The 26705-nt window shown below is 31.8% G+C and overlaps 1 protein-coding gene across 7 annotated transcripts in view; it reads right to left on the bottom strand.

Annotated features, from left to right (window-relative positions):
- The window catches only part of Prkacb (protein kinase cAMP-activated catalytic subunit beta), a 63816-nt gene that overhangs the window by 6879 nt on the left and 30232 nt on the right, over positions 1-26705 (bottom strand). For all 7 annotated transcript variants that reach the window (XM_046443228.2, XM_046443230.2, XM_058578992.1 and 4 more), the window contains 8 exons: positions 24950-25011; positions 23141-23269; positions 17907-18005; positions 16890-16972; positions 13981-14107; positions 12409-12504; positions 9080-9202; positions 576-740 (listed from right to left, as the gene is read on the bottom strand). In XM_046443228.2, the coding sequence (XP_046299184.1) occupies positions 576-740; positions 9080-9202; positions 12409-12504; positions 13981-14107; positions 16890-16972; positions 17907-18005; positions 23141-23269; positions 24950-25011 (884 nt within the window). The remainder of the gene's footprint in view (positions 1-575; positions 741-9079; positions 9203-12408; positions 12505-13980; positions 14108-16889; positions 16973-17906; positions 18006-23140; positions 23270-24949; positions 25012-26705) is intronic.

The following is a 26705-nucleotide window of genomic DNA, read 5'->3' as shown; positions in this document are numbered from 1 at the left end:
GAAGTTACAGAGAGTTGCTTAAAACTATGAAAATACGATTTTTTTTTTTGAGATCTAAAATGTTTTTAATCACTATAGAGTTTATTCTTGACTACATAACACACCTATTGGAGACAATGATATTAACAGCTATGTTTCATGAACTAGATGGTTTTGGGCCCTCTTTCCTGAGATATGGAGGCTTTGTTGCCCTAATGCTTTTTTTGCTTTGTGTATTTTCTATTTGTTGCATTTAAATTCTTTTGTTCCTCTGATTTTATAATCTTTTCAAAAATTCATGAATTAGAAAAACTGTGCTTTTAATATTTAATTAGAGCATTAAATATTTTCCCCTAAGGAAATCCATTCATGTGGCTGCACAATATTATAGAAGATGGCAAATCTCTAAACCATGACAAATTTTGGTTTTATGAAAAATACGATGAAAAAAATTCAGCAGGATGAAAATACTATTCATGAAATTATTTTTAACTTGGCACTTAAGAAGGAAAGGGGGAGATAAAGGTAATTCATCATAGCAAAATCTTTTCTTGAATTTCTCAATTTATTATATTAAAAAGAAAGTAGAATCTTACCTTCCTCTGGTAAATAGCAATCCAATCTGTTGTGGCAAACCACTTGTGAGTTTTTATATCACTCACACCGTTTTTTAAATTTCCAAATCGCTTTGTCAGATCCACCTGGAGCAGGTTCCTTAGAAGGTCCTTGAGATCAGAACTGAAGTGGGATGGGAATCGAACCTGCACAAATACAGTATGTGGGAAAACACACATTCCAATATTCATGTTTTGATTTCATAAATTTTTTGTTAAGGTGACAGGTATACAAAAAAATTTAGCGATGATCTTCAAAGACCTTTTAACTCCACATTACAGTCCCTGTAGTAGTCTTGAAGAATGATTTAGGTTAATAAACTAAAACACTGTTCTCTTCTGGTCTTATTTTAGTTATGGGCTGAGTGTAGACCAGTCTCCAGAAACTAAATGTGCATACATACAAACTTTTCCAACAATATCAGAAACATCATCCATCTTCAAGAGATCCTCTTGTATTTTACATTACAAACCTCTGTCTCAGAGATGTACAATATAAACAGAACAAACTGCATATGGAAAAAAATCAGTATGTACATTTTCAAAGATCTATAAAAAAAAGTAAGTCTATGTGTACAACCAGAGAAATAAAAAATTGTGCTCCATTTGTGTGCTATGAATCAAAACACATTCTGCTGTCATGTATAACAAATTAGAATAAGTAAATAAACCCACACTGCCTTTCACAACACAGAAAACTATTTTTCATTTATTAGTAGTTGATTTTTAGGCATAGTTCTGCTATTATGCTACAGTACAAAAGTGAATGGAAGAGCTGGGGTTGTGGCTCAGTGGTAGAGTGCTTACTTAGCAGGTGTGAGGCACTGGGTTCTATCCTCAGCACCACATAAAAATAAATAAATAAAATAAAGGTATATTGTCCATCTACAACTAAAAAAATTTTTTTTTAAAGTGAATGGAATAAACTCAGAGACAAACATGGTAAAAAATGAAGATTTCTGGGGCTGAGGTGTGATTATTGTGCCTACATTATAGAGTGAGTGAAGCTACTGAGAACTACAATGATTAAATAATTTGCCCAGGATTATAGAGCTAATAAGTGGTAGAGCTGTAATTCCAAACAGGTACTATGACTCCAGAGTATAGACTTCTAGTTATTCTGTATTGCTTCCATGATTCAAAAAACTGAAAATAGTCACTATCAGAAACCTTCTAAAATACTGAATTTTTCATCTTAATATATTTTTCTGCATTTCTCCTCATTTATCCTAGTTGGAGTAATAAGTAGAGAATAAGCAATAGTAAAAGGCACACTATTTACTGTAAAAATAACATATTTTTCCAGTGGTTATATTAGCTTAGGCTTTTCTTGTGGTATATCTAAACTTTATTGCAATTCCAAAGAAAAAAACATATTTGAAGTAGATCTGTCTTTGCTTAGAATAGAATTTACATGAATTATTCAATCATAATGTGCCAGTTAGCCCCTTCATGATGTTCAGAATTGTAGAAAGTAATGTACTATACATAAATTATGTTCTAAATTCAGGTCATGTGCAATGCAATGCATTAAGAATATAAGTATCTTTATTAAGTTCTTCTTTATTTTGTAATGCAGATAAAATCATGGTCTGAAAAGTGTGTGTGTGTGTGTGTGTGTGTATGTGTTTGCTTCATCTTCAGAACAAGGATTCTCAAATGGGGAATGGTGGTGGCTTGTGATGGCTGATATCAGCTTCACTTGGGAACATTTCAAAAAATAAATTCAATTATCTTCACCACCAAAAAAATTCTACCAAGCTGTTTCTTTTTTAGATTCCCTCCCCCAGCCCTAGGAGACAGGTCTTGCTATGTTGTCCAGGCTAGCCTCAGACTCCTAGGTGATTCTCCTGCCTCAGGTCTCTAGCAGCTGGAATTACAGGTGTGCACCACTCCATGCAGCCAAGCTATTTCTTTATTAGAAAGAATTCCTGGGTGCCAATCTCAACTCTAGTTACATACATGCGGGACAAACCCTTTAACCTTTTGAGTTTCAATTTCCTCATCTATAAAATGATGAGATTATACTTTCATCTGGTTGGTATAAAAATAAATTATGAAACTGTCTTGCATTATAATCACTAACATCTTATAGGCAGTTATTCAATACATTTTTTTTTTAGGTTTTCAACCTTCCCATTAGAACTGTTTTAATGATCTGAAGTTGAATTTTTGAACATGGAAACAACAAGTCTATAATCGATGTTTATGTTTCCAGGTTACACAAGGACGGTTTTGTTAGGAAAGTTATCTGGAATATGTAGGAAGTTTCTCTCATCTTTCTGGCTCATCTTCCACCTGTTTATTTATTGAATGAACACTTCCACCTTTTCTTAAAGTCTTAAATTTGACAGAGTAAGGAGAAAATGGATGACTATAACCTTGTTTTATAAGATTGTGAACATAGCTGATATCTTAAACTACTTTATCAAATTACATTACACAATATGTTAAACTATGAATCTCATTCTGAATTGAGCAAATTCAATATTTGTTCTGCTTTCAGCACCAATTATAGAGTCATGTACATTTCAGTGTTAGGAATGACTATTATTTTCTACAAATATAAGAGGAAGTTACTTCCAAAAAACAAATCAGTTCATGTCATTATGGTATTCATGACTTAAATTCACTAACTGGTTTTACTGACTTTTTTTTTCTTTAGAATCAAATCAAATCATATTTGTCTATGTTTAATTACATAAATTATAAAGTTGATCTTTGGCTGATAGAAGGGAAAGATCTTCCTGACATTCTGCAATTATTGGCAGGGGAAAGGACTGTTTAGTAATGTTATCTTTAATGATTGGGATAAAATTGGCTTAAATGCCTCAAAAGGATTTGCACACGGCTAACAAGCAATAACCAATAACCTATTAGCTTCTGTTCACAAGCATGTTGGAAAAAATTTTAAGAAATTACTTCCCTAAACTAGGTACAGTAAGTTCTAAACCATCAGCAATCCCTGTAAAGGATTTATTAAACAAAAATGATCATATATATCAGTCAATTTTTCTAAAGACAGAACAGCTTTTCACATAGAAGGCTTTCTATAGACATGTTGCTAAGCATCACACTGCCTAATAGAACCCACAGCAACTTTAATCAGCAAGGATTCTATAAATAAAACGCACCAAGACACTGAAAATATTTATAATATTGGTACTGTGCCTGTATGCTCTCTAATTTGTTCCCTTACCTATGCATGAACAACAGAAGATATAACAAATCTAGATGGCTGCAGAGAGCTACTACCCACCCGATCCTCACTCCCAGTGAATCAGTGTTGCAATCATTTGCCCCTTGGACTACCAGAATAAAGGGCTGTCTCAAAGTATTAAGGAGAATTTTAAATGATCACAGCAAATTGTTAAAAAAAATAGTCCTTTATGCAAATATTAGAACTGCTTTTGCATTTTATGAAGATGACTTCTGAGTACTTTTATGTCTCTAACTATAGCCATAGCCAAACAGAAAATGGCATCTAAATTTCCCAAAAAAGTATTAATGATGGCATCTTAGAAAGTGTAGTTGTATATGTGCATGTGTATGCTATTTAGAAAATAGAACGTGCACAGACAAGTTAATGTAGAGGACTGATTTGCCATCCTTAGAGAGGACTGCTTGCAAGTTTGACAGTTGGCAGGTATTTGGGAACTTGAATAGCACTCGTTCCTTAGACTGGATGAAAATATCTCTTAATAGAGAGATAGAAGAAGATCTTAGAAGATGGAAAAATGTACCCTGTTCATGGATAGGCAGAACCAACATCATCAAAATGGCGATATTACCCAAAGTTCTCTACAGGTTCAACGCAATGCCAATCAAAATCCCAACGGCATTTCTGGTAGAAATAGATAAAGCTATCATGAACTTCATATGGAAAAACAAAAGACCCAGAATAGCAAAAGCAATTCTAAGCAGGAAGTGTGAATCGGGAGGTATAGCGATACCAGATTTCAAACTGTACTACAGAGCAATAGTAACAAAAACAGCATGGTACTGGTACCAAAACAGGCAGGTGGATCAATGGTACAGAATAGAGGACACAGAGACCAATCCACAAAATTACAACTTTCTTATATTTGATAAAGGCACTAAAAGCATGCAATGGAGAAAGGATAGCATCTTCAACAAATGGTGCTGGGAAAACTGGAAATCCATATGCAACAAAATGAAGCTGAACCCCTTTCTCTCGCCATGCACAAAAGTAAATTCAAAATGGATCAAGGACCTAGATATCAAATCAGAGACTCTGCACCTGATAGAATAAAAAGTTGGCTTCAGTCTACACATTGTGGGGTCGGGCTCCAAATTCCTTAATAGGACGCCCATAGCACAAAAGTTAATAACTAGAATCAACAAATGGGACTTACTCAAACTAAAAAGTTTTTTCTCAGCAAGAGAAACAATAAGAGAGGTAAATAGGGAACCTACATCCTGGGAACAAATCTTTACTCCTCACACTTCAGATAGAGCCCTAATATCCAGAATATACAAAGAACTCAAAAAATTAAACAACAAGATAACAAACAACCCTATCAACAAATGGGCGAAGGACCTGAACAGACACTTCTCAGAGGAGGACATACAATCTATCAATAAGTACATGAAAAAATGCTCACCATCTCTAGCAGTCAGAGAAATGCAAATCAAAACCACCCTAAGATACCATCTCACTCCAGTAAGATTGGCAGCCATTATGAAGTCAAGCAACAATAAGTGCTGGCGAGGATGTGGGGAAAAGGGTACACTTGTACATTGCTGGTGGAACTGCAAACTGGTGCGGCCAATATGGAAAGCAGTATGGAGATTCCTAGGAAAGCTGGGAATGGAACCACCATTTGACCCAGCTATCGCCCTTCTCGGTCTATTCCCTGAGGACCTTAAAAGAGCATACTATAGCGATACTGCCACATCAATGATCATGGCAGCACAATTCACAATAGCTAGACTTTGGAATCAACCCAGATGCCCTTCAATAGATGAATGGATTAAAAAACTGTGGCATTTATACACAATGGAGTATTACACAGCACTAAAAAATGACAAAATCATGGATTTTGCAGGGAAATGGATGGCATTAGAGCAGATTATGCTAAGTGAAGCTAGCCAATCCTTAAAAAACAAATGCCAAATGTCTTCTTTGATATAAAGAGAGCAACTAAGATCAGAACAGGGAAGAAGAGCATGAGGAAAAGATTAACATTAAACAGAGACGAGTGGGGGGAGAGAAAGGGAGAGAGAAGGGAAACTATGGAAATGGAAGGAGACCCTCATTGTTACACAAAATTACATATAAGAGTTTGTGAGGGGAAAGGGGAAAAAAAAAACAAGGGAGAGAATTAAACAACAGCAGATGGGGTAGAGAGGGAAGATGAGAGGGAAGGGGAGGGGGGATAGTAGGGGATAGGAAAGGTAGCAGAATACAACAGTCACTAATATGGTATTATGTAAAAATGTGGATGTGTAACCGATGTGATTCTGCAACTTGTATTTGGGGTAAAAAATGGGAGTTCATAACCCACTTGAATCAAATGTATGGAAGATGATATGTCATGAGCTGTGTAATGTTTTGAACAACCAATAAAAAAAAAAAAAAGAAAATATCTCTTAATGACAAGAGTAGCTCACTGTGTCTAGTCTATTTGTATAAAGAATATGGTCTATGCTAAACATCTATTTCATTCTGGGATTCTGAAAGTTTGGTGTATGTTAGGTAGAGAATGCATATAAGACTAGCTCTCCAAAAAAACATGACACTTGAGTCTCATGAGCTTTGCTGGTACCTAACATTTCATGTGTTTCACAATTTGTTGCTAGAAGAGTCACGTGCATCTCTTGTGGCTCACCTGGGGAGGACTTTTGAAAGCTTGTGACTACTTTCTCTGGACTTTATCTGGACTATCTTTAAAATGCTTTGCTGATTTTGCTTTGTATTCTACCACTGTAATAAGTCTTAACTGTGACTACCAACATAGGCTGAGTTCTGTGAGTCCTCCCAGTTAATCACCAAACCTGGACTTTGGAAACTCTGACACAGAGGAAAATTACCATATGGCTACTAATCAATTACCTTTTAGTATATATTAAACTAAACCAACTCTTGATCATTCAGTATATATTAATGTTTATATTGTGTATAGTGTCTCCTTGTGCATTCATGGTGCTCATTACAAGGAACAATATTTATATTAATATTTACATTATATATAATGAAGCTAAGAAATTTTTTTAATTGTAAAGGTCACAGATTCTACAATTATGGTTTCCATAACAGCTGTCACTTGATTACTTTATTTGCAAGTATCATTTTTGAACAAGATATTAACTTTTGTATTTCCATGGGTAATGCAGCCAGATAGAGTTGTTGTGGAAACCACAACTGATTCTTGTCATAGGGTGGATGGCACTGAGGCATGAAATTTAAGGATTATACAGAAACTCAGCATATATCTCTAGGACAAGGCATAGTGAGAAAAGAATTATAAATCTTTTCTGTTAACTATGCATTTCTAAACCTGAACCTTAATATTGCATGACTAATTTGACATTTAAATACCACCTCCTCTGTTTTTTTAAACACAAAATATGTGTAGGAGAGAACCTAACAAGCTGATTGATCATCTTTCTGTGCATTTGAAAATACCAGCTTGAGTTAAAATATTGTAACAGAGAAAGAACTTAATAATCTAACATTCAAATATAAGTGTTTTATCGATTCAATTAATCATTTTATTTTACCTTTGATAAGTCATGTATACTTATAATTTTTTTAGCATGGTTTCAGAGTGGAAAATATAATCAATAATATGATGCACTAAATAATATTCTTTTAAAATCAGAAAAAGCAGTTCTGAATAAAAAATATTCTTACATGATACTGCACATCATTAAAACCATTAAAAATGTAAATGCAAATAGAGACTCCACAAATGAGATGAAAATTGGTTTTTTTAATGATTTGAACATTAAAAAATTTAAAAACTAGTTTCCAATTTGGCTTTTAGTTAGTATCTCGAGAGGTAACAATAGCTTTGCAAGGTGGGTACAGTGTAGTTTGGGTATTAGAACAGTTTTACTGGGAAAAGGTGAATATGGTCTGTGTTTCACATAATACAGATACCAGAGATCACTTAATGGCACTATTCTACCTCCATGAATAAAGGGAGCAAAGGATAGAATCAAACATACACAATATAGGGAGATAATCTGGAACCTTTAGTTAAAAATAAAAGTACACCAAACACCCTGTCATATTTCTAAATAAATAAAGGGAAAATATTCATATCATGATATGGTAAAGTTTTATACTGTTAGTCTTCTAAAAGACTAGAATTTAAACTGTTATAATTTATTTATTTAATTAGTTTTAATTTTATTTATCCTTTTTTTGTGGTCCTGGGGATTGAACTCAGGAGTACTCTAGCACTGAACTACAACTCCAGCCCTTTGTAATTTATTTTGAGATAGGGTTTGGCTAAGTTGCTGAGGCTGGCTTCAAATTTCCAATCCTTCTGCCTCAGCCTCACAAGTTGCCACGGCACCTGCTTTAACTATTATTATTTTAGAACATATGCAGAAGATTGGATACAAAATATTGAAAGTTTGATATGAAATAAAAACCTTTTCATAAATAGCTAAAAAACTTATAACTAAAATGACATTTACTTAGAAAAATTGCTTTCAATAAAATAAGTGTATTTTTATAAATGTGAAATGGCCTCAGTTTGACAACTGTTCTACTTTGAGGTATAAGTTCCTTTTCAAAGAATCTGATATCTTTATGAAGTCAAGTAAAAAAAAGGAATATAGTAAGGATTCAATTAAATGATTAAGATTCAATAATTTGAAAATATTAGTATATTTTCTATATTCTTAGACTTTGTATTAATAAAATTCTCTTCTCTCATTTGTATTTTAATATATTTTAGTTCTCTCATATGACCATTGGCCCTTATTCTCCCTTAAATTTAAAAATTTACTGCTCAAATTCTTAAATAAATAAATCATTAACTTCCCTGTTACTTTTTCTCAGCATTTTTATTTTGTTAATATCAAAATTTCTTTTATTATGACTTATATCCTACAAGAGAAAAACAATTATATACAAAGATAAGAGATCTGAAGCTTAGAAATCTACAAATGTGACAAGAACAGCAGTGATAATTATTTAATGTAATTTCTCCATTCTGTCTTGCTGTATTGCCTTTATCACTGTAAATCTTTCAATACCTAACTCAGTTTATTCATCTGTAAGAGGCATTTTTCTATTTGCACAGTTAGGGTATAAGTTAGGGTATAAGTTCTATACACAGTTAGGGTATAAGTTCTTCAGTAGTTCCCTTATTTATAAATACTGACATAACATAAAATGTAGTAAAATACATCCCAAGTTAGGATGAAAACATAATATGGTTCTATTTTTAAACCTTAAAATTCATATTTAGAAATAATGAATAAAAATAAGAAAATTTTTTACTTACTTTCCCAGAAACAATCTTTTCATAAATCTGAATTGGTTGATCAGCAAAGAATGGTGGGTAGCCAGCAGCCATTTCATAGATTAGCACTCCCAATGCCCACCAATCCACTGCCTTATTGTATCCCTGAGGTAAACCAACACCAATGTCAATGATCACTTAATTTGCTCAGAGGAAAATGAAATCATAGGTAAATTCAAAATGACCTGGAAGCTATGAAACATTTTGTAAGCAGTTGCTAAACAGCTATTCTGGAAAAAGGAACAAAATGTATCAGGTCAAATTTAAGTTAAACAAAGGGGAGAATTTCCAGATATTGGAATAAGATTTAGGAAGGATTAGTAAATCATCTTCCTAGAATCATTAAGAATATTATTGACAATGAAATGTCCCCTGTTTCACTGGGATAATTTAGTTGCTCAATAGTAGAAAGGGAGTCAGACCAAATTACCTCCAAAGCCCATTCTAGGTCCACAATTGTATGAATTGGGTTTTGACCTAGACAGGTCCAAACTTCTGAAACAAAATAGGCGTACTAAAGTGGTAAATAGTGAAGTTGATTGAAAAGTATAATACATTCTTGGAGTTAGGAGGGTTAATATTCTATGGATAATCATATCCATTTCACAGTATCTCATGAATGCTAAAAGTTTAATGTGAAATTCAATTAATACTAATATTTTAAGTATATTTTACTTTTGTAATTGTCTATTGTTTTGCTTCTCATCTCTAAAAGGTATAAAGAGAAGAAAACTAGTTAAACTAGTTCACGAGGGTTGTTTTTTTGTTGTTTGGTACTGGGGATTTCACCCATGGGCACTTAACCACTGAGCCACATCCCCAGCCCCTTTTTGTATTTTATTTAGAGACAGGGTCTCACTGAATTCTTTAGGGCCTTGGTAAGCTGCTGAAGTTGGCTTTGAACTCATGATTCTCCTGCCTCAGCCCCCCCGCCCCCTTGCACCCGAGGCACTGGGATTACAGGCATATGCCACCAAGCCCAGCTGGTTTTGTGAGTAATGTATCAAAATAAAGGGAATAATTTGAATAAAAAGTGCTTTAGAAACCAAATATACAATTCAAAAATTTGTTTAATTAGGTTTGGCTTTTTTATATTAAGCTTACTAAAATTAAGATCTATAAGTATTTATAAGAAAACAAATATTTATAACATGTTTATACTAACATGTTTACATGAAGGTTTTTTTTACATCAAAGTTTTTGAATAAACTTTGATCTGTGTCAGTTGGCACAATAGTATGGGAATAAAAAACCACCACCACTTGATCATGGACAGAAATAAGCTGAGTTCTTCTCAGACTTTTTATTCTGCCTTTTAATATACCCTCTAATTGCTATCATTCCTCGCCACACTCCACCCTTTATCAAAACATTAGCTTTATAAATAATTTAGTTTTCAAATTATTAGCTAAAATATGGTGTCATAATACAGCGGAGTTTTTTTCTTTTTCCTGATTCTACGTGTTTTTTAAAAGGAGGGAGTGACATAATGGGAACAGCACTTGATTTTGCTGATGGAAATGGGCATCACTGTTGCTCAACTCTCTGATTTATATGCTTTCATTTTTTTCTGTTTACAAGTAAATAGGCCAGGTACAAGAACAGCCTCCGCATAGAAAATTAAAACAAATCAGTAAGAAACTCACTAAATTGCAATAGATAATAGGCAAAGGACATGAACTAATAATTTATACACACACCCAAAGAAATACCAAATGGTTATTAAGCATTTGAAAGAAATCTGACAATCAAAGACATGAGAATTAAAACAATGACACATTAGTTATTGCCTATTAAATTAGTAAATTTAAAAAAAAATGAGAATACCAGTGTTGGAAAGGGTGTGGTAGAATAGGTACTCTCAAAAGACTACTGGTAGGAGTATAAACTGGTACAACCTTTTGGAAAGCAATTTGATAATATGTATCAAGAGCCTTAAAAATGTTCATACCCTTTGACCCAGTAATTCCACTTCTGGGAATCTATCCTAAGGAAATAATGTGAAATACAGAAAAAGCTTTATGCACAAAGATGTTTATCACAATTGTATATAATAGCAAAAAACAAACAACAACAACAAAAAAAAAAAACCCAAATGAACAACAACAAAAACTTCTGAAAACAACAATTGAAAAAAAATCTAAATATTCAATAGAAGAATGGCTAAATACTTTATGGTACATTTGCATACAAGCATTAACACCACAAAGACAAAAAAAAAAAAAAAAAAGAATGAGGTTTGCATGCTTGTTAACATGCAAGTGAAAAAAGCTAGCCACAAAACTATACATTCACTATGATCTCAACTAGGATATCATGCATAAAAAAAAAATGTCAAAAGGCTGCCTCTGGGTGGTGGGATTGTAGGTTTTAGGATTGTTTCTTTATATTTTTCTGCATTTTCCAAGTTTTCTGCAATACGCGTCTATTACTTTTATAACATATACACACTTGTACAGTTTTGGTGCTTATTTTGTGGTTACATTATTTGCTGAGTGCATTTTATAAAGAAGAAATGTGTTAATAGCATGATATTTAGATTATAAAAGACTAAAAAGTTATATGTGATTTAAATTATGAAAGATAATAGAAGAAAAGCTATAAGAAAATTTTTACTTTAACATTCCATAGGTTAACCAAATTTCAGTTAGTCAGTTTGTGACACAATAAGACCCATGTCTGGTTTCTTTCACTTTCCTTGCTCCTATTTATGGTCAGTTTTTGTTAATTTCTCTCTTCTAGCTTTCTCCATCAAGGAACAGTGAGGAAAAGAAAAGAAAAGTTAAACCATTCTTTTAAATATGGTTGTAGTTTCTCCTCCCACAGTTCACTGTTTGAAAAGTAGGACTGCTTTCAATAGACAAATTATTCAATTGCTGTAATATCACTACTAAGCTAAAATTAAAAATAATTTTCACACATTCCTTTCATTAAATTGATAAATTTGAAACAAAGGAAGAATTGATAACTGTATATTTCACCACTAGATTTGCCTCTTGGCAAGGCTTACTGGTTCTCCTGTTACTGGGAATAATTATGAAAGACTATATATTTGGCTTCAAATATGGAGCTAGAGGTTAGATTTTTTTCCACTCTATTTCTCTAATATCCATAGTCAAAACTGATATAATTTAGGGGATTAATGCTAACTCTAAATAGTTATTCCTGAGTAATCATGCACAAATAGATTTAAATTCATAACTTAGATCAAATAAAAAATGTAAAATTAGACCCATAATTGTTTACACAAAAATCCACAGTGATGCATGCCTCATGTTGCTACTTCTTACAAACTGACATTATAAATATACCTTGCTGAGGATTATTTCTGGAGCCAAATACTCTGGAGTACCACATAATGTCCAAGTTCTGCCTTTAACTCTTTTGGCAAACCCAAAGTCTGTGACCTATAAAAGAAAAAAAAAATGCTTGTTAAAATTTATCACTTCATGATAAATGTTATTTATGGTACCCAAATTGAAAGTTAAAAATTCAGGGTAAGATGTGGCAGTGCACACCTGTAATATCAGTGACTCAGGAGGAAGGAGAATTATGAGTTCAAGACCAGCCTCAGAAACTTAGGGAGATACTGTCTTAAATAAAATAAAAAAGGGCTGGGGATATAGCTCAGTAATAGAGTAGAAACTCTCTGGGTTCAAGCCTTAGTATCAGTGTGTGTTGGCGGGGGTAGAAATCCAGGATTAAAATGAAAATCGTGGAATTAGGTCAATATAACTGAGACTAATTCCTGAAGTGATTATTTAGTGAATAAAGGTTATTAAAACAACTCAAATTGGAAACCCCTTCTCCCTCTCAAAACAAAGAAACAGATGAAAAACAACAATAAATGCTTTGTAGTTGTTATCATAAGATTCTAGACTCAAGGAATATAAATAAATAAATAAAAGGTAAAAATAATTTTTAAAAAATGGAACAATGCTGTAAGTATTCTTTATAGTCAATGTGTCCTCAGTCATTAATTACATCAACAAAGCATGAAAGCATTATTGGGAGAACGTACAGACAAATTTGTAGAAAGGAATGTATCACTCTGTTAATAGAAGAAATGGAAACGAAACATTGTCACCAGTTCAGTTTCGGTAATTGGGCTGCTGTAATGATAAAAAGCATAGACTCCAAGATCAGACTACCTGCGTACAAATTTTGACTCTACTATTTAGTGGCTCTGTCATCTTGCTATCTCTTATGTATGTTAACTTAAAATGAGCATAAGAATCGTATTTACACTTCATGGAGTTGTCGGGATTAAAAGAAATAACACAAGTGAAGTATCCCTTATCCAAAGTGCTTGGGACCTAAAGTGTTTCAGATTTTGGATGTTTCTGAATTTTGAAATATCTATATATACAAGTGAGATATTGATGATGTGTTCCAAGTCTAATATGAAATTCATTTGTTTCATATGCACCTTATTGTCATAACCTAAAGCTAACTATATAATATTTCTAGTGTATCTGTAATTTGCCTGTGTCCTTCATAGGAAATTACATGTGCTATTTTCTACTTGTGGTTTTACACTGATACTCAAAAAGTTTCATATTAGGGATACTCCATCCTGTACATGTAAAACACTTGGAATATGCCTGGCACTAATAAGTACTCACAAAGTTAGCTATTATCATTTGCTTATGCAGGAGTCTATATTCAGTTCACAATTGTTATAGGAGATTAGAACAGTTCCATCCTTGATGTGATTTCTTGCTTCTCTGTAATAACAGCAGAACTAAAAACTCAATTTGAGCTATCAGGAAACAGTGATTGTCTCTCTCTCAAAAAAGAAAAAGTCCAACATTGATAGTTGACATAGATTTCTTACTTAGTATTTTCTCAAATATGTTATATAAGATATGTTCAAGTCATACCTGGATATAACCTTGATGGTCAATTAAGAGATTTTCAGGTTTTAGATCTCTGTAGATGAGGTCTAATGAATGGAGGTACTCAAATGTTAGCACTATCTGAGCTGCATAGAACCGCGCATGGGGCTCACTGCAAAAAAACCCAAAACATTGATTTTCTGTAAAATGGATAACAATCATGAATTAATAGATTATACATAAAAATTACTATAACACAGAATGGAGGTATTTAAGGAGATAAATGCATTTTTTTCTTTTAAATGTATATAAAGAATTTTGTGTTTTCAAATATTTAGTAAATTTCCAAATTGTCTTCAAATAATGTTTTGATACATTTAGGGAACATGTTTTTCTCTATGCACCTGTTATGTAAGGCACACTCATCATCTTATTTATGTTGAAGAAAAGCATAACCTTAAAACAATTATATTATTTTGAATTATTATTTCCCATATTATAAAGACAATAATGTCTTTATAATTATGTCTGAACTTGAGAATGATTGAAAAGTTAATGTGCTAATTGGACTATCTATCTCCAATTAATTAGGTTCTATCTACTTTTTTCACAAATTTCAAGTGCTTAAAGAATTTCATTGTATACAAGCTCTTTAACTTCATTAATGTGAAGATTAATGCCATTTTAGCCATTTTGTAGTAGTTTCTATTACAAAAATAAGATATCCTCATTACAGAAATCACAAAATATAGTCGAAGAATAAACAACCGTAATCCTATCAAATCCTATCCTATCCAACAAAATATGCAATCTTAGCAAATTAATTTTTTACTATGGATGTATACGATACACTGACATATATAATCTGTATGTTTGTGTAAACATGCTCAGTTCTTGTATGCATAGATTACATCTATATGTCATTGTAATTTTAACAAATCAATATATTTTTGATGCCACTTGAGTATTATTACAAAAGGATGTACCAATTTTCTAAATTAAATTTATAATTAATTTTCTAGTATGTTCATTGATGAATCAAATTACCTGATAAATTCCAAAGTCGTTCCAATGACTTTCTTTTTTTATATATCTTTAATAAACAGTTTAAACTATTAGTAGGATTTCCCAAAAGATGGATGGCATGAATTTGATCTGGTAGCATCAGAAATGCTTGTTACTGAAATTCCCAATTCAGCCTGATTTACATCAGATGGCCCTTAAATCTTTGTTAAATGAATGAATATGAAAAGAAGAACAGTTTTGGGATAACATTTCATAATACTCTTTCAGTTTCAGCCCTATCCCAACATTGTAACAATCTATATCCTATGATAAAGGATGAAGGATGAAGGGAAAATCATAAGAAGAAATTGGAGGACTCATTCCCAGTTATTGCAACAAGTATCCTTAAACTTGGAAACATGTGACCTGAGAGGTCTCCCTTATATTTTCTCTGTGTATTTGTAAATATACACTATATTTCACGTAATTATTTATCACTACACACTAATGCTTGCCTAAAGGAATACAGACAACAATTGAATTGTTCAAAAGTGATAGCAAAAAAATTCTAAATGCCATTTGTTATTGGATATTTCTACTAAATATTTAAGGAATTGCAGGAAGATATCAGGAAGGTTTAAAGCTGTGGCAACTTTTAAGTCTTGACATCCTCTGTTTAAGTAGAGAATCAGTTGACTTAACTGCTTCTGATCAAAGACACGCTAAACCATATCTCAAATTCTTGTTGCCTCAAAGTTCCTAAGGTGAGAATAAGAATTATTTAGAGTGTATGTGTCTTATGTGTGAAAGCTCAGAAAAGATAGTATCTCTGAGTGAATTATTTCAGTCAACTTGCTTTCCTTGTAGTACCAAGTCAAATATTAAAAGCTGAGTGTGAGGAGTTACAGAGCAAAGAAATGAGCAGTTATAGAAAATGGGCAGAAAACAGGTTTAGGTGTGGAACTTCAGTGAAAACATTGAATAATTATAGGGCAACGTGACAATTCTAAGCCTGCTTGGACAAGAGGTTGGCAGGGACGTGAAAAGGAAGTGAAAGTCCCTGACACATTATGTGACTTACATATTACTGGTCAATAAATAAAAATATGACTTAGTCCCCAGTTAATGCAAATAACTAATGCTTGCCTATTATCTGATATCATCTCATGATAGTCCAAGTCTATCATTATCTCTTTATGAATCAAATTACCATCATCAGCCCTGTTTGAGCTCATACTAATGTTTAACTTAATTCTTATATCCTGAGAGAAGCTGGACCTGCTCTCAGTTTTAGCCTCATTTTATTTTAGATTGCTAATTATCACTAGTAGCTTATGAGCTATTATACACGGATAAAATTATCAGTATCTAAAACCAATTTTCACAACTGAGATCATATTAGTAATAACCTCATAAGAAACTATAAATTTCTCTTAAACTATGTATATATTTCAAAAATTCAACATAGCAAAAACTTTAAGAATTAAATTTGTGAACAGCACTTTTATAATCTTATCATGATATCACTATTATCATTTCTTTAGTCTTTTCTCATCATCATCCTTATGCAAACCTGTTTCAAATATGGTCATCATTAAATATTAATTATTATTACAATATGTTATGTACTATGTCATTACATAATCTCAAATATTTGTTCGATAAATATTGGTATTTTAAAATTTAACTTTTGTATTTTCTGGAAACTCTTCAAATAATCTCACAATATCTACCAACAGAATATTAAATTGGTTTCATATTGCTTTTATTTGAATTTTAAAAATCATGTTTGGTATGTTTCTTGTTAGAATTTTCACCTAATGCTTCATATAGCTAAACCATTGTTTAATTAAATTAAATAAATTCTTGACATTGGTATTAACTTAAGAATCTATTTAAAATAAACACAAGCATGATAAAGATGCAAGGAAGGAAAAGGCATTAGTTACCTGAACCTTCCAATTCTTCTTAGATGTGAAAACATTTCACCCCCAGGGACATATTCCATAACCATGTATAAATTAGAATTATCCTATCAACAAATAAAAAGAAATAAATTAAAATGGAAAATATAGGTAAAAGTATTTTAAGATTATATCATTTTCAATTAGAAAAAGAAAATCATCTGACAGGTTAATAAAACTGAGAAAAATGAGAATAAATGGAACTCCTGTATCTTTCCTATACTGAGGCACTCATCTTGTTTTTCCCTTTTTTCCTCCTGGCATTCTTGCCACAAATTAGTCTGGAACTTTTTGCTCTTCCTGTTCTTGCAGACAACATTTAACACGGAGGCAATAATAATAATGCTACAGCATAGACAAAGGAATAACAAAGTTAAAAAACAATTTTAAAAAGTGAATAATATTTATATATTATGTCTGAGAGATTAATGATTTTAATATCATGAATACATAGGTTTTCGTTTTATTTAAAGAACAAAGGGGTAAAAAAGTTGCAATGTTTAATAGATTCAATAGAGTAGAGAAACGCCAAGTATCATTCCAAAGAGCTGGAAAACTGCCAATTTAAAGAATAAACCCTTTGTACTTTATCAGACACTTGAACAGGGGAGGAAAACTGTGTTGGTTTATGCAAGTGAAAAGAGTAGAATACAAATTATTAAGTAAGAAATAATGGTGAGATGATGGTCTAAAGTGTTTGAGAAGTGGATTCATTTGCAGGAGGCATACTGTTTCTAGATCACTAAAATTTTAAATTTTGCAATGCCTTCCAATGAAAAATTATGTATGTCACTTTGAAAAGTTGCCCTGAGAGAGCTAAAACTTTTTCATTACCCAAGTTTATAAGCACAATAGGATTGTATTACACAAAATCTAAAAATATTTCCTTTGTTTACTCATGTTCTCTAGTTGTATCATCTGGTTTAGAATTCTATCATAGCTTTACATTTTTAAAAATACATGAGGTTGAAAATATCTTATTTAGATGTTATTAAAATTTACCTTGAAAGAATACTCCAGTCGAACAAGAAAAGGAAAATTCACTGCCTGTAATATTCTTTTCTCATTCAAAGTATGCTCGATTTGCTTCAGTTTAACAACCTGCAATTGAGAAATAAATATACTTTAGTATACTTAAACAAAATTTAAAAGATACTATCATTTTAAAAGAAAAAAAAAGTGTTTTCCATACAATAAAAAACTTGAATAAGCAAAATTGCTGGACTTTAATAAGAAGCAATAATAATTACAAACTGGGCTCATGAGATTCAAACGAAAAGAACCTAATAGAGGATTTCAATCTTGGTCTTAAGAAGGTAGACTATGGACTGGGCATGGTGGCGCACCCTTGTAATCCCAGTACCTTGGGAGACTGAGGCAGAAGTATCACAATTTCAAAGCCAGCCTCAGCAAAAGTGAGACCCTTAAGCAATTCAGTGAGACCCTGTCTCTAAATAAAATACCAAATAAGGCTTGGAATGTGGCTCAGTGGGCAAGTGCCCCTGAGTTCAATCCCTGGTACCAAATAAATAAATAAATAAACAAACAAACTATGAAATTAAAAAGTAAGGACTAAGTGGGAATAAGGACAGACCCATAAAAAATACTAAAAATTAATTTGGAAAAAGTCTTGGTTCCAAATGACTTACAGTTAAATCACCATATCACTTCAGTAAGTAGATACTGATTTTAAATACTTCAGAAGATCAGTAAGAAAATTAAAGACTAAGGAAACATTTAAAAATATTAGGTAAAAATAATCTGTTCATTTTATAATACCTGAATAAATACAGGTACAAATTCTAAAAATTCAATTTACACAATCACAGAAGAGGACACAGAAAATATTAGCAAGAAAATACTATGTCTTCATGAAAAAGAGGTCACTTAGGATTAATCAAGCTTTCTCTGGATTGTCTACTCAATAGAAAGGGAAAGCAATTTATCCTGACTTCATGAAGACTGTGTTCTATTCTACTTGGAATTTAGGAAAAGGTGACCTTAGGAAAGCATAAATAAGTGTCTTATATTTGTGTAAATCATTAGAAAGTGGCATTCTTTCTTGCTAGAGGCTTATATTAATATGGGGATACTCATAGAAATCACCCAATTGAACATGAATAAGAAAGGTACTTAAAGATATCAGCCGGTTATTGGTACACTATGTAAAATTAGGAGTACACAAATAATACTGAGCAAAGAATGATTGCCAGAAGATCTGTGTTCTAACCTAGGCCTTTTATTCAGTCCACTTTATAAATTGGAGATGTTATTTCAAGTCTTTGAACCTCAATTTTTAAAATCTGTGACATGAAGTGGTTGGGTCACTACTGTCTACATTTTAACAAGTTATAGAACCAATTAGTCCATAAATATCACAATAAATTATATAACACCAGCTGGAGAATGACTGTTGCTTTGTGTTTACTTTTGTTTTTATGATATAGCAGGTTTTAAATTAGGCCATGAACAATGTGTGGGCTTGTGAAATAAATAATGAAAAGTACAAAAGAGGCTTTCTGTATTAGAGCCCTAAGCCAACTATGTATATGTGGGACATAATACAATTAAAATACAAATGAATTCCAGGCATATAAACTGCCAAAGTATATATGTTTAGCTAGTTTGAAAATTAACTACTTAAAAATTCACCATTTATAATTAATTTATTTTACTTTTAAATGTATGTATCTACTACATATAAAGTATAATGGATGTTACAGAGATAGGGGCAGGAGAAATCGCATTCTTACTGCATAAAACTCACTTGAAACTATGATGTATGAATATGTTAATAGCAATATATGAATAATTGCCAAATTAGAGTTATAATAAGTTGTCAAAAGAGAAAACATTTATTTAAGGCCAAGTACATAATCTTTCTGAGTCCTAGATTCTTCACCTATTAAATGCTATAATAAGACCTACTTTAAGAGTGGCTATGTGGCATAATGCATCTCAAGTTATTAATATAGTACCTGGCACACAGTAAAAGCTCAATACGTGTCACTTCTTATTATAATCTATTTTAAAAGGCAGGGGTTGAGCTGAGTCTTTTAAGATGGATGGATAATAAAGATAAGGGCAAGACAGAAGAAAGTTCAGTCAGGGTTAGTATCCAGAACCAATACCTGAGCGGGGAAAACATACAACAGTAAGTCTTGAATGGTAGTTCCATTTGGCTATAGCTTAGGACAGTGTTTCTCAAAATTTCACAGCAAAATGTTCTTAAATGGCAAAGGAAAATTAACAAGTGTCCTTGGAGATGTAGTTTTATGTTCAAAATTAATATAAAGTTTATGTTTACTTCTTAACATTTCTGTTAGTTTATATATTTAACATAAATTTAAAAAATGATTGTCACCAGCTGATTTTTTTAAGCCAAGTGCTTGAGGAATTATTAATAAGGAAGATAGGCTATCACCCCCTGCCCCACCCAGAACAGCATTACAAGGTCAAGTTTCAAGTCAGGGAAGTAGAGCATAGAGTTCGAGTAGAGAATAGAACAAGAGACTACTAAGGGTTTGAAAGTAGCCCCTTGCTAGGTAGCCTGAGTTTGGACTTCTTTTAATGAACATCATGAAACTTTTTGATGGATGAGGGAAATAATATGATATGGTTTAAGAAAACTTTGTTGACAGTGAGGAGGATGAATTAAAGGTGAAAAGTCTGGGGTTGTGGAAATTATGATATTATTATAAAATACCAGTTGAAGTTAATTAGGGATCAGACTAGGTGTTGGTAAAAAGGATCTCAGAGATAACAAATACATTTTAAAGGAAAAAGTAACAAGGAGAAAAAGGTATAGAAATCAGAAAAATGTAGAACAGATTCTTGCTTCAATTTACTACCTGTTTGAAAAGATTATTTCGTTAAGTAGCGAGGTTATTGGCATAAAAGGGAGATTAATGCCACACAAAGCTATGTGTCTTCATTGATACAATACATTCAAAAAGTGGTTAGCAATGCTTGACACATAGCATGGAGTGAAGAAATGAGATTTCCTTAATTCCTGCCTGATTTTTTTATTTTTTCCGTTCACTCCCATATACTCTAAGATAGAGAAGCCAGACTGGTTTAATTGGAATATTTGTGTGATTTCATTTACAAAAGAAGGGGTTAATCATGGAGTGTCATTTTAACACTCAGCTTTAGTAAATTAAATAAACTGGACAAATTTCAGAATATAAAGGCTTTTGTCCTAATTATGCATGGACTTAGAACATGGAAATAATAGAAATGATATAAAATAGCAATTATTCTTCTAGGAAATACTTGGCCATAATTTATCCATAAGGTAACTGGCTCAGTAATTTATCCAATAAGTTGCTGCCTTAGCAAAAGGAGGAATTAAAAATGTTTTCTCTAAATACTTAAAAGCATAGATGATATAGTTTGTTATCCTCTTAATATTTTGTTAGTAAAGCACATTTTATAAATTCCTTAAGAATTATAATAATATACAAGAGGCTACCCAGATAATAGCATTTTGCTGATGTATTTAATAAAGAAAGATAAATCTAAAGCATCTTCTTGTTGTGCTACCAACAAAAGTATACAAGTCACTCACCCTCTTTGAGACCCAATAACCTCATCTAGAAAAGGAGGGCAGGAGCTAAAAGATCTCTGGGAGATCCAGGCTCAGACTGTACTAAGCAAGATCAGAGAACATAAGAGTTGAGCCTGTTGGAGAATAGATAGGAAAAGAGTAGAAAATAAGCAGAAGGCAAGGGGAATAGTCCAGAACTTAGGGATTTATTAGCAACCTTTAAAGAAAAGAATAGAGAGAAAAATGATTTTTTTTTTGGATTGAAACCAGCAGTAATTTACCAGTGACCTACACCCCACCCTTTTCATTTTGATACAGGGTTCTCATTAAGTTGCTTATGCTGGTCTTGAACTTGTGATACTCCTGTCACAGCCTCCTGAGTCACTGGGATTTCAGGCGTGAGCCATTGCACCTAGCTAAGACAGAGGAAAAGAAACAAACAAAAAACAGGAACAGGAAAAGTGACAAAAAAGGAAGAACCCAGAGAGGTGAAGGCATGATCGGGAGAGCATGACATTCTAGAAATCAGAACAAGAGAGTTTCAAGGGAGTGTTCAGCACAGTCACATGTTCTAAAAATGTCAAATAAGATGAGCAAAAAGTCCACTGGACTTGACTCAGTCACTGGATCGGTGACACTTGGCAGGGCTATTTTAGTAGAGTAGCAAGATGCAGGACGTGAATGAGGAGGCAAGTAAGCTGTTGTGTGTACACTGAAGAATAATAAGAAGTGAGTTAGTGGATAAAGTGATTAAACTATTTTTTTCAAGAAGCATGGTTAGAAAAGATATGTAAATGAAGGCAGTAAACAAATATGTACAATTAAATGTGTATATGGATATATATAAATTTTAGAGCGACTTTAGTCGTTACCTCTTATGTTAGAAGTCATTTGAGCTATTAAATAAAATGTATTATTAAAATTAATTTCAACTTTTTAAATGTGGTTATTGGAAAATTTTACAAGATATGCATGGCTCACATTACATATCTATTCGATAGCATCAGTTGAGCTGCTGTGAATTTCTAGTCTATTACTGCTTCTTCCCTTTCCTTCCAATATACCAATAAGCCAAAAAGTCATTCTTGGAAATATAACTCTAAGGTAATATATCACAATTTCGTATTATTCTTTTTCCTTCCCTTAACTGTTAATTATTAGGAAAATGGAAGCTTAATATTTAAAGCATAAATACTTCAGATATCTTCATTTGTTAGCTATACCAAATGGTGATAAATAATTAAAAGTTGTTTTTTATAGTAAGTAGATCTTAAAATTTGACTGCTATGACTGACATTTTAAATTTACCAAATACAATCATGTTAAATAAGAGAGCTTCTACCATAAATTAAAATATCAAAAAACTAAATTTCTAAATTTCTGTTATGCCAATTTAAGGATTAGGTAATTGTTTCCTGTATTTTTCCATAAGCCAATATCTAGTAGAAATTCTGTTTTTACATGTTGACATTATATATTTTATTGTTAAACATATATGTATTATGTATAACTACTGAAATAATAATGTATCCTCATATGCTAAAATTTTTAACTGAATCATATAGTCACAATTTAAGAATAAAAATTGAATGAAACAATAAAATTATCTTAAGATGTCAACTAATGTTAATGCTAATGCTAATAAAACTGAAGGTTAACCTGTAGGTAAATAATAAGAAGCACTAACCTTCTGCTTATCTAAGATCTTCATGGCATAATACTGTTCAGTGGCTTTATGTTTCACCAGCATGACTCTTCCAAATGAACCTGTTCCAAGGGTTTTTTTCCTTTCAAAATCCTCGAGTCCAGCATTATTCTACAAATGCATGAAAAATAAAACAAATTTAAAACTTAAAATTTTCATACAACTATGATAATTACAATCACTGTAGTACATAACCAGAATGATAATATGGGTTACAACTATTCATGTAGAAAAAAATACAAAAATACTATTCAGGTTTCAAGTTATTGGTACTACTTTCTCTATTGAATAAGAAAGGATCCAATAACAGAGGAGAGAATTATATTGCAACATAGAGCAGCTGAATCAGTAATGGTCATTTTCTAATATAATTTCTAGTACTAGATTTCTAATAAGTCATCTCTGTATTTTAATAATTACAAACTGATCAGAAGTATACCAAAGAGGAGTCATGTAAGCCATATAATCTTAGTGCACTAGTAAATATTGTAATAAAATGGATAACCTGAGAGATCAGTCTTTTCATTAGATTTACCTATGAAGAAACACTATCAAACTTCATTTGGATCTTTATTCAAGCTTACGGAGCTAAAGAACAGCATGAGAAAAAGCCACTAGGCGCTCTCGCGCTCTCTCTCTCTCTCTGATGTTATAATAACCCAGTATTACCTAAAACAGTAACAATAAGGAAAGAAGAGTTCCTCATTCCACAAAGAACCAAAAGCTAGAGTCTCAGAACAATAATCAGACTCTTTTTCTCCTTGAATAGATGTTTTGTTACAAGCAAACATCTTTGTTTGGCTTTGACTACAGCATAGAAGCAAAGAATTAGAGGCATCAATCTATTGAATTTGTTGCTGCCACAACAAAATGAAAATTACTAGGAACAAATTATGTGCTAAATAGCAACAAGTAGTAATTGCAGACCCAATTGTTTAATAATTTTAATCACAAAGATATCCATGAAAATCATGGAAAATATTTCCAAGGCTTAGTCTGTAGAGCTTTTAGCTTGAGAAAAATATGGTGCAACATTATTCTTGTATATGTGATGAATCTGGATAGCAACTAGAGTTCAGTGTTGTTGAATTTATTACAAACAAAACTCAGCTTGTTAAGCAACATCATGTTGAATTATTACAGAGCAGGAAATCAACCATGTTTTACTTAAGAAATTTGCTTTTTTATCATTTTAATTTCATACTTAATGAGATTCTTTATCAATGCAGAAAATAGTCCTTAAAATTTCAACTGAATTAATTTCATGGGTTAGTAGTTAATTTTTTATTTTACTGATAAAATGGACTGAAATGTTTAATATAATCCCAATTAAATAATGGAAACAAAGTCCATTAATACACAACAGAACATCTGTTTACACTAGTCATAGCTTTTCTTTATATGATGAAATATATGCCATCTTCCTCACCTCCCTTCATGTTTCATGTTATATAGTGTTTACCATTTTATAATCACAAAGTCCACCTTTGGTGTGTGCCAACAAGGACATCATTCAACATTAATATGAGATTAGAAAACACCAAAACGTGCTAGTGTCAAAACCTATTTTGAGTATTATATGAGAAATTATTCCTTCTTCAATTTAGATGTATATAAAGTTATTAATTAATTAATTAAAACATAACATTGTGGTATAATTCCCATTTTAAATTTATGCTTACTAATACCACTTGAAACTTAGAATATCTGGAGTGGTAATTACTTAGGCAAGAATCATGATTTTACTTAACACAAAAATTTTAATTGTAGAAAAATTTAAATATTTCTTACCGGGGGTGGATTCTCCCATTTTTTCAGAAAGTCTTCTTTGGCTTTGGCTAGAAATTCCTTCACTGAAAACATATATGAAAAAAAGATTTTTGTCTTGTAGGAATATTTACATTACATAAGAATATTTATATTATATATATTTAAATTACATATAAATATTCTTCCTTTAAAAAGCAGAAAATGTGCATTCACCATTGTGGTACACTAGAGAAGTAGTTAGTGTCTCTAAACAAGAAGCAAACACTTTCTCAGATTTCTAAGAATCTCCAATATTTTTCTATATGGAGATTGCTTTGATAATTTCAAATCTAATAACAACAATAATGCTTCTAAAAACATATCTGAAAGTAATGTAAAAATTAGAAATCAATCTAGGAAAAAATACTGGCTTAAATAAATATGCCAGCAGTGATAGTAATAGAGACTTAAGACACATGAACTGAAAATATCTGAAGAACATCAATCTTTTGATCTGTGGAGTAACAAGAATAATTGGTTTTAAAAAAAGGACTGTTTTCAGGTTATGAGAATTTGTGTTATTAGATTTGCATTCTCACTACTAAAGGAGAGAAAAGGAGAAACCAGAGACTAACAACATGTAAAGGATATCCACAGTGGCTTGAAAACAAAACAGAACAAAACATAAACAAAAAAATCTAAACCACTTTAAAATCTCATTCTAAATATTTGAATGCCTACTTTAAAACTTGCACTAAAGCAATTCAAAACCAGATGCTTATATATTGATCAATAATAACCACATATTTTATAGAGCTGTGGTTTAAAGTTTTAAATTTGTTAATTAAATGACCAATCATTTAAAAGTATTCTCTGCTTATCTGTCTTCCCATAGATAAAATGTCATCGTCAAGATGTGTTCATGTTCTTGTAGTTAGGAATGAGAATAAAACCTGATTATACAAGAAATAATTATTTTAATTTGTTGTTCAGAAATTTCCCAATATTTCTCTATCTCAATCTATAAAGAAGAAAATGATAAAAACAGGATTTAAGTAGTGTTGAAATAGTAAAAAGTTGAAGACAAAGTAAAATTGGATGGGCACATTGGCATTTATTTCAGAAATACTGATTGATGATCACGATGGTGAAGACAGCATTAAAAGAGGAAGTGAAGACTCACAAATTCTTTAAGATCCCTAATTATGAAACGGTTTTAAATTGAGCCATTCTGAGATGCACATTGTTATTGCCTTCTTTATCCTCAATGTAATATCTTTGGAAAAGATCTTACTGTATCACTGTAACTAACCAAAAAAGCTGTTGGCATTCTAAAATATTTTGCAATTTAAATGATGTTGACAGGCATCAGAAGCAGACATTAGTTTTTAAGTAACACTAGGTATGCATTTCTGAAGACATTATTTTACTACTTTCTATAAACTAGCATTGATATAAAATATTTTCAAAACTATTTTAAGAAAATTAATTTTTAAAATTAGAATCTTTTCATTGTATAAAAAATCTCATGCACCAAAATAATGAATCAAATAGTTGCATATAATTAACCAAATATGATCTAATTCCTCCCAGGGTGGAAAATTCTTACATAAAGGGTGATTCAAGTTATCTTAAATCTAAAAGCTAATGTACTATTTACAATTGAAGAAGAGTGGTTTTATAAGTAAGTTGGGTTTATGGTTGTTTGTATGTTTGGGTTTTGTGAGTTTTTTTTTGTTTGTTTGTTTGTTTTTGCCTGGAACAGACATATCTGCACATGGCCTTGATTTGGAAATGG

The sequence above is a fragment of the Marmota monax genome, unplaced genomic scaffold, assembly GCF_021218885.2.
Source record: "Marmota monax isolate L192 unplaced genomic scaffold, Marmota_monax_Labrador192_F-V1.1 WCK01_AAM20220418_F8-fsc00046, whole genome shotgun sequence".
NCBI classification, from domain to species: domain Eukaryota; kingdom Metazoa; phylum Chordata; class Mammalia; order Rodentia; family Sciuridae; genus Marmota; species Marmota monax.
The sequence above is the reverse complement of the archived record's forward strand: the minus strand, read 5'-3'. Positions and strand labels throughout refer to the sequence as shown.